Source organism: Tyto alba, unplaced genomic scaffold (assembly GCF_018691265.1).
Source record: "Tyto alba isolate M040663 unplaced genomic scaffold, T.alba_DEE_v4.0 Super-Scaffold_20000042, whole genome shotgun sequence".
Classification (NCBI taxonomy): Eukaryota; Metazoa; Chordata; class Aves; order Strigiformes; family Tytonidae; genus Tyto; species Tyto alba.
The window spans coordinates 10,616,441-10,627,871 of record NW_024881293.1 but is presented as its reverse complement, the minus strand read 5'-3'; the positions used below and the strand labels follow the sequence as shown (position 1 = coordinate 10,627,871).

The following is an 11,431-nucleotide window of genomic DNA, read 5'->3' as shown; positions in this document are numbered from 1 at the left end:
ACTGCCCCGCGGCCGCCGGCGCTGAGGGGCCGGGGCAGGGCTGGGGCTGGACGTGTCCGGGCGGCCGGGCCGCTTCCCCCGGCCCCGGGGAGGGTGAAGGGATGGGGAGAACGGCCCCCCGGTCCTCCACTCTCCCAGAATCCCTCGGTGCGGCCTTTCTCTCCGCCCGCCTCTATGGTTGGGGCACATGCTCGGTGCGTGGGGCCGGCGCGGTCTCGTCCCGGCCTCGTCAGCAGCGGCGGGGCCCCCCAGCACCCCCGGCATGGCCCCCCCCACAGGTACCGGGCGGCGGGGGGGGCAGTGGGCGGGCTGGCAGCGCCCGGGGTGGGCGAGGGGAAGATGGAGGAGAGAGGGAGGGGGGGCAGGAGGAGGGAGCCGGGGGCGGTCCCCCAAGTTTTGCGTAGGGAGGTGCCCCCCCCGCTGTCACCTCTCTGCCCCCACAGCCCCCGCCGCGGGGCAGGGGACAGTCCCCGGACTGCGAGAGCCTCCCCCCACCCCCCCGTGGGCAGAGGCACCTGCCAGGGGCACGGCGGGGAAGGAGTCGGGTTTCTGTGAAGGGCTTGTCACAACCGAGAGGGTAGACAGTGCCCGGAAAATAATCCGGCTGCCGATTGCTGCCAGCGCCCTGCTTCCTTAGGAGCTTGCCTGTCAGCGTGGGTTATTAAGTGTTTTTCTCGAGCTTTAGCTACGCAGCTGAATTTTGTTTCCAGCTCGCCTAAGACTGTATCTCACAGACCGTTTCCTCCCCACGTCCCCAGGAAACGTTGTGGATAGCCAGGCCCCCAGGCTGTTGGCAAATCAGCTAAGATGGGACCTGACTGCCGAACAGATAGAAAATATGGCAGCAGAGCTCACAGAGAGGACAAAGCTTGTGTACGACTGGGTGGGCTCCCAGGAGCAGGGCGAGGTGTCCTATGAAAACACTCTTAAGGCCCTGGCAGATGTGGAAGTGGAATATACGGGTACGTACACCAAGAGGGAGTATTGGCTTTTGGGAAATCAACATGTTGGTATTAAGTTTTTTTTTTATTATTCTGTACTATCATCTTTTTTTTTTTTTTTCCCTTGGCTCCCTCAGCAGTATGTGTTTTTTGTTTTTTGTTTTTTGTTTTTTGTTTTTTTTCAGTTAGTGTTTATATAGCTATATATAAGTACAAAGAATACAGTAGATTTGGAACGGAAACACAAGTCTAAAACAAGGATGGCACTTTGGCAGCAGGATGGTCTGCGGGAGGAGTAGTGAGGTTTTCAAGGTTGTCTCCTGCTTTTATGTGTCAAGGTACATCCGTGGGAACAAATTGTGCTTTGTCAGACATGGTTCGGACAATCTAAGAAATCTTCAGCTCTTTTCTAACTTTTTTCCCTGAGGCAGCGGATAAATATCTCTCCGTGTGCCTTGTTTAAACACTGCTATCATTTTAGAGATTATGTGTAAAGTAACATGACATGATGGCATCATGCTGGCAAGCAATGCGGGCGTCGATAGATCTCTGGCTAATTATTTACAGCAGTAGAGTGCCAAAGTCACGCAGCCCCCCTCCTGCCTTGCGGCTTCTGTTCGCTGTCCTGACCGCCCATGTTGTGAGGTGTCACGTCTGAATAAAGCAGCAGCCACCCTGCAAGCCTCTTCTTTCTTCTCTCTGATTTATTTTCACTAAAATAAGAGGAAAAGCCCTTACTAAGCAGGGGTAGTGTTAACTTCAGCAGAACTGTCAGCACTTTCCGTGGGCAACAGAGAGTAGCAGCCTGCTCACCTTCTGCTGGGCAGAGAGTTCTCATTGCCTGGAGGGCAGCGCCTTCCCTCTGGAGTTGTGTTATTTGAGGTTTTGCAGAGATTCTGGCAGGGAATGTTCTCCCTGTTTTCACTTCTAAAATGGAAATACGTCAGGACAGAGCACACCTGGGACATGACAGCTCTTGAAGAGTGTCTGCAGCAAAGGTGTGTCACTTTTAGCCTGATCCTCTAAGGAAAGGAGTTATGCAACGATGCTGCCCGTGTGTCAGCCAGCGTAGAAGTCCTGTGATTCTTGAAACTGTTGATACCGGCTGTAGCTGGGGAAAGGCGTTGGGATCTCATGGATGTGAAATCCTTGTGAGTTTTGTGAGAAAGATGGACTGTAGTGGGAAATTGGTGGGACAGACGTGCTCAGCAGCGAGGAAAGGGTGATTGGATGCTGCTCAGAGAGGACAGCTCTGGGTTTATCTGACAGCAGCAGCTTGCCTTGCTCTTCCTTTGGGTGGGTGGGCAGGTCAGGCTCCAGGGCCATCAAACTGGCTCCCAGTTAACACAGGCTCTCTGTGCACACTCCCACTCACGAGCCGTTCTGGGATGTGAAGCCATCGCCTTCGCTGCAATCCCTCTTCTGTCTTTCCAGTCCGTCGGAACATGCTGGACTTCCCCCAGCATGTCTCTCCTTGCAAAGACATCCGTGCAGCGAGCACCGAGGCTGACAAGAAGCTCTCGGAGTTCGACGTGGAGATGAGCATGAGGCAGGATGTGTACCAGAGGATTGTCTGGCTCCAGGTATGTGCGTGGGAGGATGCATCTGAGCAGGGCACTGAAACCTCCTGGAATTACAGCAAACCCTTTTCCCTTGCCCCAGAACTTAGAAGTGAGTGATATTGAGTCAGATCTGGAACTGAATCGCTGTGTGATCATAGCAGAATGGTCCAGCTGTTAGTGGGAAGTGGGGACCTGGGGTTTCAAGGCTCTTTCCCCCCTCTCAGGGCCTCGATTACCCCTTTGGTAAAATGGTGTTAGTAAGCCCAGCTTGCCTCACACAGGGAAGGGGCTGGGTAATGCCCCAAAGAGTGCTGTAATACTGCATGAAGGTGAGATGTTTAAAGCAATCCGATAGGAACCAACACACCAAACCAAAGCCTTCTTGTGGGCTGTTTCCATCTACTTCTGGGTCACTGGTGTTACAATAACCCACAACTCCTCCCAGGAACTTTCTGCAACACCTGATCCTGTGGTTCCCTGTGCTCATGGGTTTTGTTTTACAGGAGAAAGCAGAGAGCGCTTCACTGAAGCCTGAAGCAAAGAGATACCTAGAGAGGCTGATCAAATTGGGTAAAAGAAACGGTCTCCATCTCCCTGAGGAGACGCAGGAGGTGAGATCACAGAGCTTAAAGCAAGCACATGTAGAGGGGGCCTTGCCAGGATAATGGGACGGTGTAACATAAGAGCAGAGGACTGAGGCTCAGACTCTGGAATTCTGCCCCTGGTTGCTGTCACTCTGGTCACACTGGGTGATGTCTCCGTGCCCCTCTACTCTTTTCCATTGGTGGGGATGACATTTATAAAGTGGGGTCAACGCTGGGAGTTGTGGGGCTCCTGAGAAGCTGAGGTTGCAGATGGGGCAGTGCAGGTCAGGAGTGGAAGTCCCCACATGCAGTCAGGGAAGGTGCCCCCCTGGAGCTGGGGGCGGGGTGAGTGGGCTGCGGGGGCTGAACTGCTCAGGGTCTCCCTCTCTCACCCTGTGCCAGTGGCTCAGTAAAGGAGCTGGGTTAAAAATAGAAGAGAAGGTGAAATGAAATAAGGGTGAAGGAGGTTGTTGCTTAAACACCTGCAGCTCCTGAGCTGGCAGGAGGCAGTTGGGACCTTGCTGAGGTGGCTGCTTTCCTACCAGGTGTGATCAAAGGGAGCCTGTTCTGGGCTGAGAGCTCAGCGCCTGCATGCAATTAATTCTGCAGCGTTGCTTTTGAATAAAAGCCAAGTGCAGACTGCTGGGCAACTCGGCAGGCAGGCTGACAGCTGGAGATGGTGAACGGTGCTGTTTGACTTCTCCCTTTGGACTGACTTTTCTCTGTTCATCTGTATTTTAAAGAAAATCAAAGCTATTAAGAAAAAGCTGAGTGTCCTTTGCATAGACTTCAACAAGAACCTCAATGAAGACACCACCTACTTGCCCTTCTCGAAGGAGGAACTAGGTATGGAGCCCTTGGGCTTATTTCTTTGCTGGTGTGGCCCTGAGTGCCTGGATTCCTCTGGCCAAGGAGCAAGAGCCTGTTCCTGTGCTCAGTCCCCTGGTATTTCTGGAGAGGCTTGGGCTCTCCATCAGTCCTGTCTTTTCTCAGGGGGGCTCCCTGAGGACTTTCTGAACTCCCTGGAGAAGACGGAGGATGGCAAGCTGAAAGTCACCTTGAAATACCCACACTATTTCCCTCTATTAAAGAAGTGCTATGTGCCTGAGACGAGGAGGAAGGTGGAAGAAATGTTCAACTCCAGGTGCAAAGAGGTAGGTGGGCCTTGCTGCTTGCCAGCAGGGCTGGATGGGATCCAGGTCAGGTCCAGGCACCGCAGGGGTCTCATCTGAAATCTGTGCTTCTTTCCACACCGAGCCTTGTCCTTCCTTTCTCACCTGCGTACCCCACTTCGCTCTTTTTTTCCCTCACTCTACCTTGCAGGAGAATTGCTCGATCCTCAAGGAGCTGGTGGACTTGCGGGCTCAGAAAGCCAGTCTGCTGGGCTTCACCACGCATGCGGACTTTGTGCTGGAGATGAACATGGCTAAAAGCAGCAAGACAGTGGCTACGTTCCTGGGTGCGGCACTTGGCTGTGGAGGGGAAGGGCAGGGGCATGTGCTGGGCTGGGTGTGCTGCTCTCAGCCCCAGGCACTCACCCTGCCTGCCTTGCTTTTCCTAGATGAGCTGGCCCTAAAGCTGAAACCTCTTGGGGAGAAGGAGCGGGCTGTCATCCTGGACCTGAAAAAGAAAGAGTGCGAGAAGCGTGGCCTGGAGTTTGACAACCGCATCAACGCCTGGGACATGCGCTATTACATGAACCAGGTGGAGGAGACCAAGTACAGCGTGGACCAGAATCTGCTGAAGGAATACTTCCCCATGCAGGTGGTCACCACGGGCCTGCTGGCCATTTACCAGGAGCTGCTGGGGCTCACCTTCCACCTGGAAGAGAAGGCTCAGGTCTGGCACGAGGATGTCCAGCTCTACACGGTGAAGGATACCTCCTCCGGGGAGACCATCGGCAAATTCTACCTGGACCTGTACCCGCGGTGAGGCCTTGGGCAAGGTGATGAGAGGGAGGAGAGCTAGGGCAGGGGGAGCAGAGCCTGCCACGTGCCTGAGGAAGAGGAGAGGCTGTCCTGCTCCTGGGTGCATGGCCGTGTGGAGGGAGCGCTGTGAACTCGGGCAGGGCTGTCCCAGGAGCGTGGGGTCGCCAGGGGCTGCTGCTCTGAGCTGCTGGCTGGCCGTGGCGGGGGAATCCGTGTAACAATCTCCTCTTCCTGGCCTAGGGAAGGGAAGTACGGGCACGCAGCCTGCTTCGGCCTGCAGCCAGGCTGCCTCTTGCCAGACTCCAGCCGGCAGATCTCAGTGGCTGCCATGGTGGCCAACTTCACCAAGCCCACGCTGGATGCACCTTCCCTGCTGCAGCACGATGAAGTGGAGACGTACTTCCATGAGTTCGGGCATGTCATGCACCAGCTCTGCTCCCAGGTGAGGCCTGGCTGGGCTGGCAGAGGGTTGGTTTGTTACCTTTCCCCTGTCGTGCTCCCTGGGGGGTTAAATGACGCTCCGCTCTGAGCTTGCCGTGTCTCCTAGGCGGAGTTTGCCATGTTCAGTGGGACACACGTGGAGCGAGACTTTGTCGAGGCACCGTCACAGATGCTGGAGAACTGGGTGTGGGAGAAGGAGCCGCTGCTGCGCATGTCCAGGCACTACAAAACTGGAAGCCCCATCCCTGATGAGCTGCTGGAGAAGCTCATTAAATCCCGGCAGGCGAACACAGGTGGGTCCCTGCAGAGGGAAGTGGGAACCAGCAAAGAGGGGCTGGAGGGGACCGAGGGCTGTGTGCTGACCCCAGCGAGGGCAGAGCCATGCGGTGGTGTCCCCTGTGCGTGGGGAGAGGAAGGGGACCCTTAGTGACCTGGCTGGGTAGAGGATAAAGCTTTGCCTTGCTCCCCGTGGTGCTGTGGGGATGGAGGGGATTGAGGGGAAGAAGCCACATCTGCTTGCTGTTAATCTGGGAAGAGCGAGGGTGGCGTGGCAGGAAGTGCAGCGGGCTGGGTGGTGGCACGGTGACAAGAGGCGCTGGGGAAGGCAGAGGTTATCTGCAGGCAGAGGGATGCAGCTTACACCTGAGCGGGTGCTGCTGAACCGGGCTGGTCTGGGGAAGCGGGTCAGAAATCGGGTGTGGGGAGAACTGTGGGAGCCCCCCCCTCAGCCTGCCCTGCTGCATCCCGGCCTCGGAGACGCTCCTGCCTGCAGGCAGTGGTTCAGTTTGCCTTCTCCTTCCGAGAACAGGGCTCTTCAACTTGCGTCAGATCGTCCTGGCCAAGGTGGACCAGGCGCTGCACACCCAGACGAAGGCTGACCCCGTGGAGGTGTTTGCCCAGCTGTGTGAAGAGGTGCTGGGCGTCCCTGCCACCCCAGGTACCGGGGGGCTGGGGGTCCCTCTCTCGCTGTCTCTAGGCCTGGCCTGCAAGCTTGGCTCAGCAGGTTCTTTTCAAGGCTGGGGCTTCAGGCTGGGCTCAATGGGGACAGTTTCTGCTGGCTCCAGGAAAAGCAGGGCTGAAACCATACAAAAATAACTGGAAGGTTCTTCCTTGTTTCCCCTGGGATTGCGAACAAGCTGACCCAGTGCCTGCTTTGACACGTTTACAGCACGGAGAGGTTTTTCCGTGCTGTGAGCGGTTCCAGCAGCCTTTCCCGTTAACGCCCTTTCCCTTCCTTTGCCCCAAAGGTACAAACATGCCCGCTACATTTGGCCACTTGGCCGGAGGCTACGATGCCCAGTACTACGGCTACCTCTGGAGCGAAGTGTACTCCATGGATATGTTCCATACACGTTTCAAGCAGGAGGGGATCATGAACTGTAAGGTACGGGGGACGTCCTGTGCTGCCGGGCTCTCGGCATGTGCCAGGGGCTGCCTCCCCTGCCAGAGCTGGTAGAAGACATCCGGGGAGCAGCAGCAGTGGGAGGGCGGGTGTCCAACACCTACCCTGGTGTCTCTCTTCGCAGGTGGGCATGGATTACAGGAATTGCATCCTGCATCCTGGTGGTTCCCTGGATGCTTCCGACATGTTGAGGAAGTTCCTGGGCCGCGAACCCAAGCAGGACGCCTTCCTGGCCAGCAAAGGACTGAAGGTAGAGAGCAACTCACTGCCTTCGGCCTGCTGAGAAGCTGCTCCAGCCCGTTTTGAGTCAAGCCAGCTCCTTTGTCTACGCACCAGTCCTCTCAGGCCAAGCAATACCCGGTACTTCTGTCACCAAACGCATCCTGGGCCAGCCCCTGCCTGGAGCTGTTCCTCCAGGATCCTGCTCCAAGCTCACCCTGGGCTTCAGGAGCCGGGTTCAGCCCTGGTCCAGGGCTCTGCGGTGACAGCTCTGCAAAGAGTTGAATTGCCTTTGTCATCCCCCTCCCCGAGGGGGATGGGGCTGTCGGTAGCCCACACAAATTGGCTGAACTTTGAACCTGATTTCTGCACGAGGGTGAGTTTCGGCCTCATTTATAGCTGGGGAGGAGGGTGAGAGGAGTTACCAAACTTGAATCATTGTTTTAAAATCCCTTCTTTTTAAGAAATAAGACTTCCCACCAGGCTCGCCTTGTTTTGTGCCCTGGGGCAGGCTTACTGTTCAGAGCACGAAACAAGCGGCTGGCCGGAGAAGCTGTGCTGGGGGTCGTGCTCTCCCTGTCTTTGGGCAGCTGGCAGCTGTGGAATAAAGATGGGGACATCCCAGAGCTTAAAATCCACTGCGTTTACTGGAACGTCCTGCCCTGAGCCCCTTGGATGTTCCTGCTGGGGCAGCCCGCCTGGGAGGGGGGCAGAGGTGGCCCATGCTTGGGACCATCTCAGGGCAGCTGATGCCTTCTGGGCTCGGGTTGTAGCAGCAGGAGGGTGTGTTGCTATTGCTGTCACCTCTAAGCCAGGGTGGGACAGGGGAAGGCTGTGGGGAAAAAAAAAAAAAAAAAAAAAAAAAGGACAAAAAAAAAAAAAGCAGACAGCTTCAAACACGGATGCCGGGGATAAAAATATCAAATGGGCTTTGTGCCAGGCCTTGAGCGGCCGGGTGCTGGGTGCGGCACCGAGCCGGGGGACAGCAGCCAGCCCTTTGCCCAGCCTCGGGAGCCAGCAGGGCCGTGCCACTTGTCCCCCCCAGTGTTGTCCTGTCCTTGAGAAGGCTTAAAACCAGTGCCGGCGTGGCGTGCCCCTCTCTGCTCGCCTCCCGGCACCGCTGTGGGTCTGAGCGGCTGGAGGGAGGGAGCGCTGACCCCAGGGGCAAAGGCTGGTTTTGCTCACGTAGGAATCATGCGTGGGCTGGGGAAGGGGTTTAGCCCTGAGCGTGCGGGGCAGGCGGACGGTAGGATGAACCTCGGAGGGGAGCTGTGAGCTCCTGCCGGCCTGGGGGGATTTGTGGTGAGGGGGTAGGGAGGGCAGATCTCATTTTCTGGTGTCCCATCCCGGCCCCGGCCTGGGACCTGCCGTCCCTCCCCGGCTCAGTTGTTTGTTCCCTTTGCTTCTCCTCTCGTCTGGGCTGCGTCACCGGCGCGGCTCCGGCTTCCTTCCCCGTAGCTGCTGGTGAGAGTGTTGGAAGAAAGCTCACCCCCAGTGCAGACAAAGTCGTTGTTGTCACCTCCCTCCCTCAGACCCCCCCTGGTGACACCGGTGACACCCTCCCTAGCCGGTCCCCTCTTGTGCTGACATGTGGACAGGGCTGCGAGCAGCGAAGCGGCTCCTTGGTGCTTGCTGGGGCCACGTTGAGCATCTTGTCTTTGTCCCCACCCTCTGTTTTAGGCATAGGCGAGTGTCCCAGGTGCTCTCGAGTTGACGCTGTGGGTGTTTTAAGTGTCATGTTTTACTGAGCTTTCAGCGTTTTCTTTCAGACCTCTTCTCTCGAGGGAGAGAACTTGAAGCTGAACGGGGAAACCACGCGCTTTCCTCCCTCCTTCCCAGGCCACTGTTACCTCTGCTCCTCCCTCCAGTAACCCCGGCGGTGCGGGGAGAGGGGCTGCCGGCGGCCGGGGCCGGGCAGAGCGGGGGGACCTGGTGCCCTTCCCTGCGCACGCGTGAGCCCCAGGAGCCACGCCGGGCTCCTTGGAGCTGCACCTCCTCCCTCCCAGCTCCTCCTCCCCATCCCGTCCCAGGCTGGTGGGGAAAAGAGGTCCCTTTCAGGTTTGGGGTTTTGTTTTGGTTTTGTTTTTTTGTTTTTTTGGTTTTTTTCAATTTTATTCTGTTAACCATTTTAAGGGCAAACTGGTGTGTGTGTGTGTGTGTGTGCCGTTTGTAATGGTCACGTCCCACCCTGCTTGTTTCCATGACTTGGATTTTAGACGGTTCCTAGCACTAATAAAGGTTTTCCTAAGCGGATGTTTGCGTGGCTCGGGTCCTGCGGGGGGGAGGTGGCTGCCCTCCGGGGTGGCGGGGGGGCGAGTCCCGGCGTTCCCGGCACAGCCACCCCCTCGCCAGCGCCACGGCAGCCCCCCGCAGCAGCCTGCCCAGGGGGTCCTGTCCCACGAAGACGGGCACCGAGCGGCAGGCATGAGGCGGCAGCCTGTCCGGCGTGAAACCCTGGGGAGCAAGAGGCAGTGAAACCCCCGTGTGTGTGTGTGTGTATCCCCTCCCCGTGTCCGTGTGGGCTCTCTGTGTGTCCCCCCCGCCACCCTGCCAGCCCCACACCTGGGTGAAGAAGCCGTGGTCCAGCATGTCCCGCAGGCTGGGCCGTGCCGCGGGCTCGGGGGCCAGCAGCCGGGCGATGAGGGCCCCGGCGCGGGGCGAAAGGTGGGGGGACGGCGGGTACCGCGCCGCCCGGATGCGCCGGTACAGCTCCTGCCGCTGAGCCGCCTCAAACGGGGGGCTGCCCGTCAGCACCGCGTACCTGGGGAAGGGGCGGGAGGGGGGGGAGAATCCGGCTGGTTAGCGGGGGCTGCAGCACCCCCCTGCCCACCCGCCCTCCACGGCCCCGCTTACGTGACACAGCCCAGCGCCCAGACATCCGAGGGCACCCCGTGTCCCTTGCGGTCCAGCACCTCCGGCGCCAGGTAACTGGGCGTCCCGCAGAGCGCACTGGGGAGATGGGCAGGGTGACACCACCCCCCCCGGCCCGGCAGCACCCCCCCCCGGAATCGCCGCTGCCCCACTCACCCCCAGCGCCGGCCGGCCGGTGCCTCCCGCCGCGCCAGCCCCAGGTCCCCGATCTTCACCTGCATCTCCTCCGTCACCAAGAAGTTACCTGCGGAGGAAGATGAGGAAGGGGGAGGGCCCAGCGTGCCTCACACCCCCCCACCCCCCCCCCCCGCCGCCCCAGCTCTACCCCACGCACTCAGCTTGAGGTCCCGGTGGACGATGCCCTGTCCGTGGAGGTAGCGCAGCCCCGCGATGATCTGCCGCAGGTAGTACCGCACCTCCGGCTCCGTCAGCCTGCCCCGGGCCCGCAGGATGTCGGCGAGGGACTGGGGACGGAGCGAGAGGCCAGCTCGGTGTCTGGCAAAGCCCCAGTCACGGGGCTGCTCCGTTTTGGGGTGCCAGCGCTCGCTCACCCTCCGGCTGCAGTACTCCAGCAGCAGGTAGACGTGGCTGCGGTCGGCGAAGTGCCGGTGGAGGCGGACGATGTGCCGGTGGCGCAGGCGGCCGTGCAGCTCCCGTTCCTGCTCCACCTGCGTCGGCACAAACCCGGCATTCCCCTCACCCCCCCCCCCCCTCCCTGAGGAACCCCGAGGAACCCTCTGGATCCGAGGACCCCCACCACGCACCCTCGGGGACATGGGGATGGGAACCCACCCAGCGACCCCAAGAAGGGGCTCTGCAGGGTCCCCATGGGCATCACCCCACACACACACACTCCCCGGGGACTTTCTGGGGGTCCCCTGGACTCACCCTCTCCCTGACGCCTGCCGTGGCCAGCCGGGCTCGTGGGATGACTTTTGCCGCATAGACCCTGCCGCTGGCCACCTCCATCACCTGGTAGCAGCACCCAAAGGCCCCCTGCGAGGACGGACCCGCAGGAGTGAGCACCCCGGGGCAAGAGGCTGTGGCAGAAGGGGGTCCCGGGTGTCAGGGTGCCTGGCCACGTGCCCTTTTCCCCAGGGGACCCAGCTGGCACTGGCCCCAGCCACCGGCTCTGCTCTGGCTTGGTCCCAGCTGCTTCAGTTTCCCCTTCCCCAGGGGGAATGTGGTGGGGAGCGGGACCCCCCGGGATCCCCGTGGAGTGCAGGTGTGTGTCGCTGCCGGGGTGCCCGGCAGTTGGGGGGTGCTGGCTGGGGTGAGGGTCTGGCTGGGGGTGCAGGGACGGGGGGGGATTTACCTCTCCCAGGAACCGTCCCCGCTTGTAGAGCATCCCACTGCCCGCGTCCCCAATGTAGCAGCCGGGGAGCTCGTCCCCTTCGTGCCCCAGGACCATCCTGCCTGCTCTGCTGTGCCCTGCGGCGGGGACACCCCAAGGGACACCCGCACCCCAGCGCTGTAACCCCTT

General features: G+C 59.4%; 2 protein-coding genes across 2 annotated transcripts; one reads left to right on the top strand and one right to left on the bottom strand.

The window, feature by feature from the left end:
• The first annotated feature begins 89 nt into the window (after window positions 1-89).
• THOP1 (thimet oligopeptidase 1) lies at window positions 90-9,330 on the top strand. Its single transcript, XM_033002003.2, has 13 exons — window positions 90-278; window positions 759-962; window positions 2,376-2,524; window positions 3,007-3,114; window positions 3,831-3,933; window positions 4,081-4,241; window positions 4,411-4,546; window positions 4,649-5,015; window positions 5,256-5,457; window positions 5,563-5,749; window positions 6,265-6,393; window positions 6,704-6,840; window positions 6,983-9,330. The coding sequence occupies exons 1-13, from the start codon at window positions 188-190 to the stop codon at window positions 7,139-7,141; spliced, it is 2,133 nt and encodes a 710-aa protein (XP_032857894.2). The 5' UTR covers window positions 90-187; the 3' UTR covers window positions 7,142-9,330.
• LOC116963921 (inactive serine/threonine-protein kinase PLK5-like) lies at window positions 7,540-11,334 on the bottom strand. Its single transcript, XM_042794284.1, has 8 exons — window positions 11,264-11,334; window positions 10,837-10,944; window positions 10,500-10,616; window positions 10,283-10,412; window positions 10,105-10,192; window positions 9,931-10,026; window positions 9,640-9,838; window positions 7,540-9,531 (listed from the first exon to the last, which is right to left on the bottom strand). The coding sequence occupies exons 1-8, from the start codon at window positions 11,294-11,296 to the stop codon at window positions 9,322-9,324; spliced, it is 981 nt and encodes a 326-aa protein (XP_042650218.1). The 5' UTR covers window positions 11,297-11,334; the 3' UTR covers window positions 7,540-9,321.
• Window positions 11,335-11,431: the final 97 nt, after the last annotated feature.

What these genes read in the sequence shown, in the direction of transcription:
- LOC116963921 (XM_042794284.1), bottom strand. Translation starts at nt 11,296, where the DNA reads ATGCTCTACAAGCGGGGACGGTTCCTGGGAGAG. An exon ending in TGGAGTACTGCAGCCGGAGG is followed by an intron (nt 10,413 to 10,499) that starts GTGAGCGAGCGC and finishes CTCCGTCCCCAG; the next exon opens with TCCCTCGCCGACATCCTGCG. An exon ending in ACCACGGCTTCTTCACCCAG is followed by an intron (nt 9,532 to 9,639) that starts GTGTGGGGCTGG and finishes CTTGCTCCCCAG; the next exon opens with GGTTTCACGCCGGACAGGCT.
- THOP1 (XM_033002003.2), top strand. Translation starts at nt 188, where the DNA reads ATGCTCGGTGCGTGGGGCCGGCGCGGTCTCGTCCCGGCCTCGTCAGCA. An exon ending in TGCACCAGCTCTGCTCCCAG is followed by an intron (nt 5,458 to 5,562) that starts GTGAGGCCTGGC and finishes CGTGTCTCCTAG; the next exon opens with GCGGAGTTTGCCATGTTCAG. An exon ending in GGGCGTCCCTGCCACCCCAG is followed by an intron (nt 6,394 to 6,703) that starts GTACCGGGGGGC and finishes TTTGCCCCAAAG; the next exon opens with GTACAAACATGCCCGCTACA.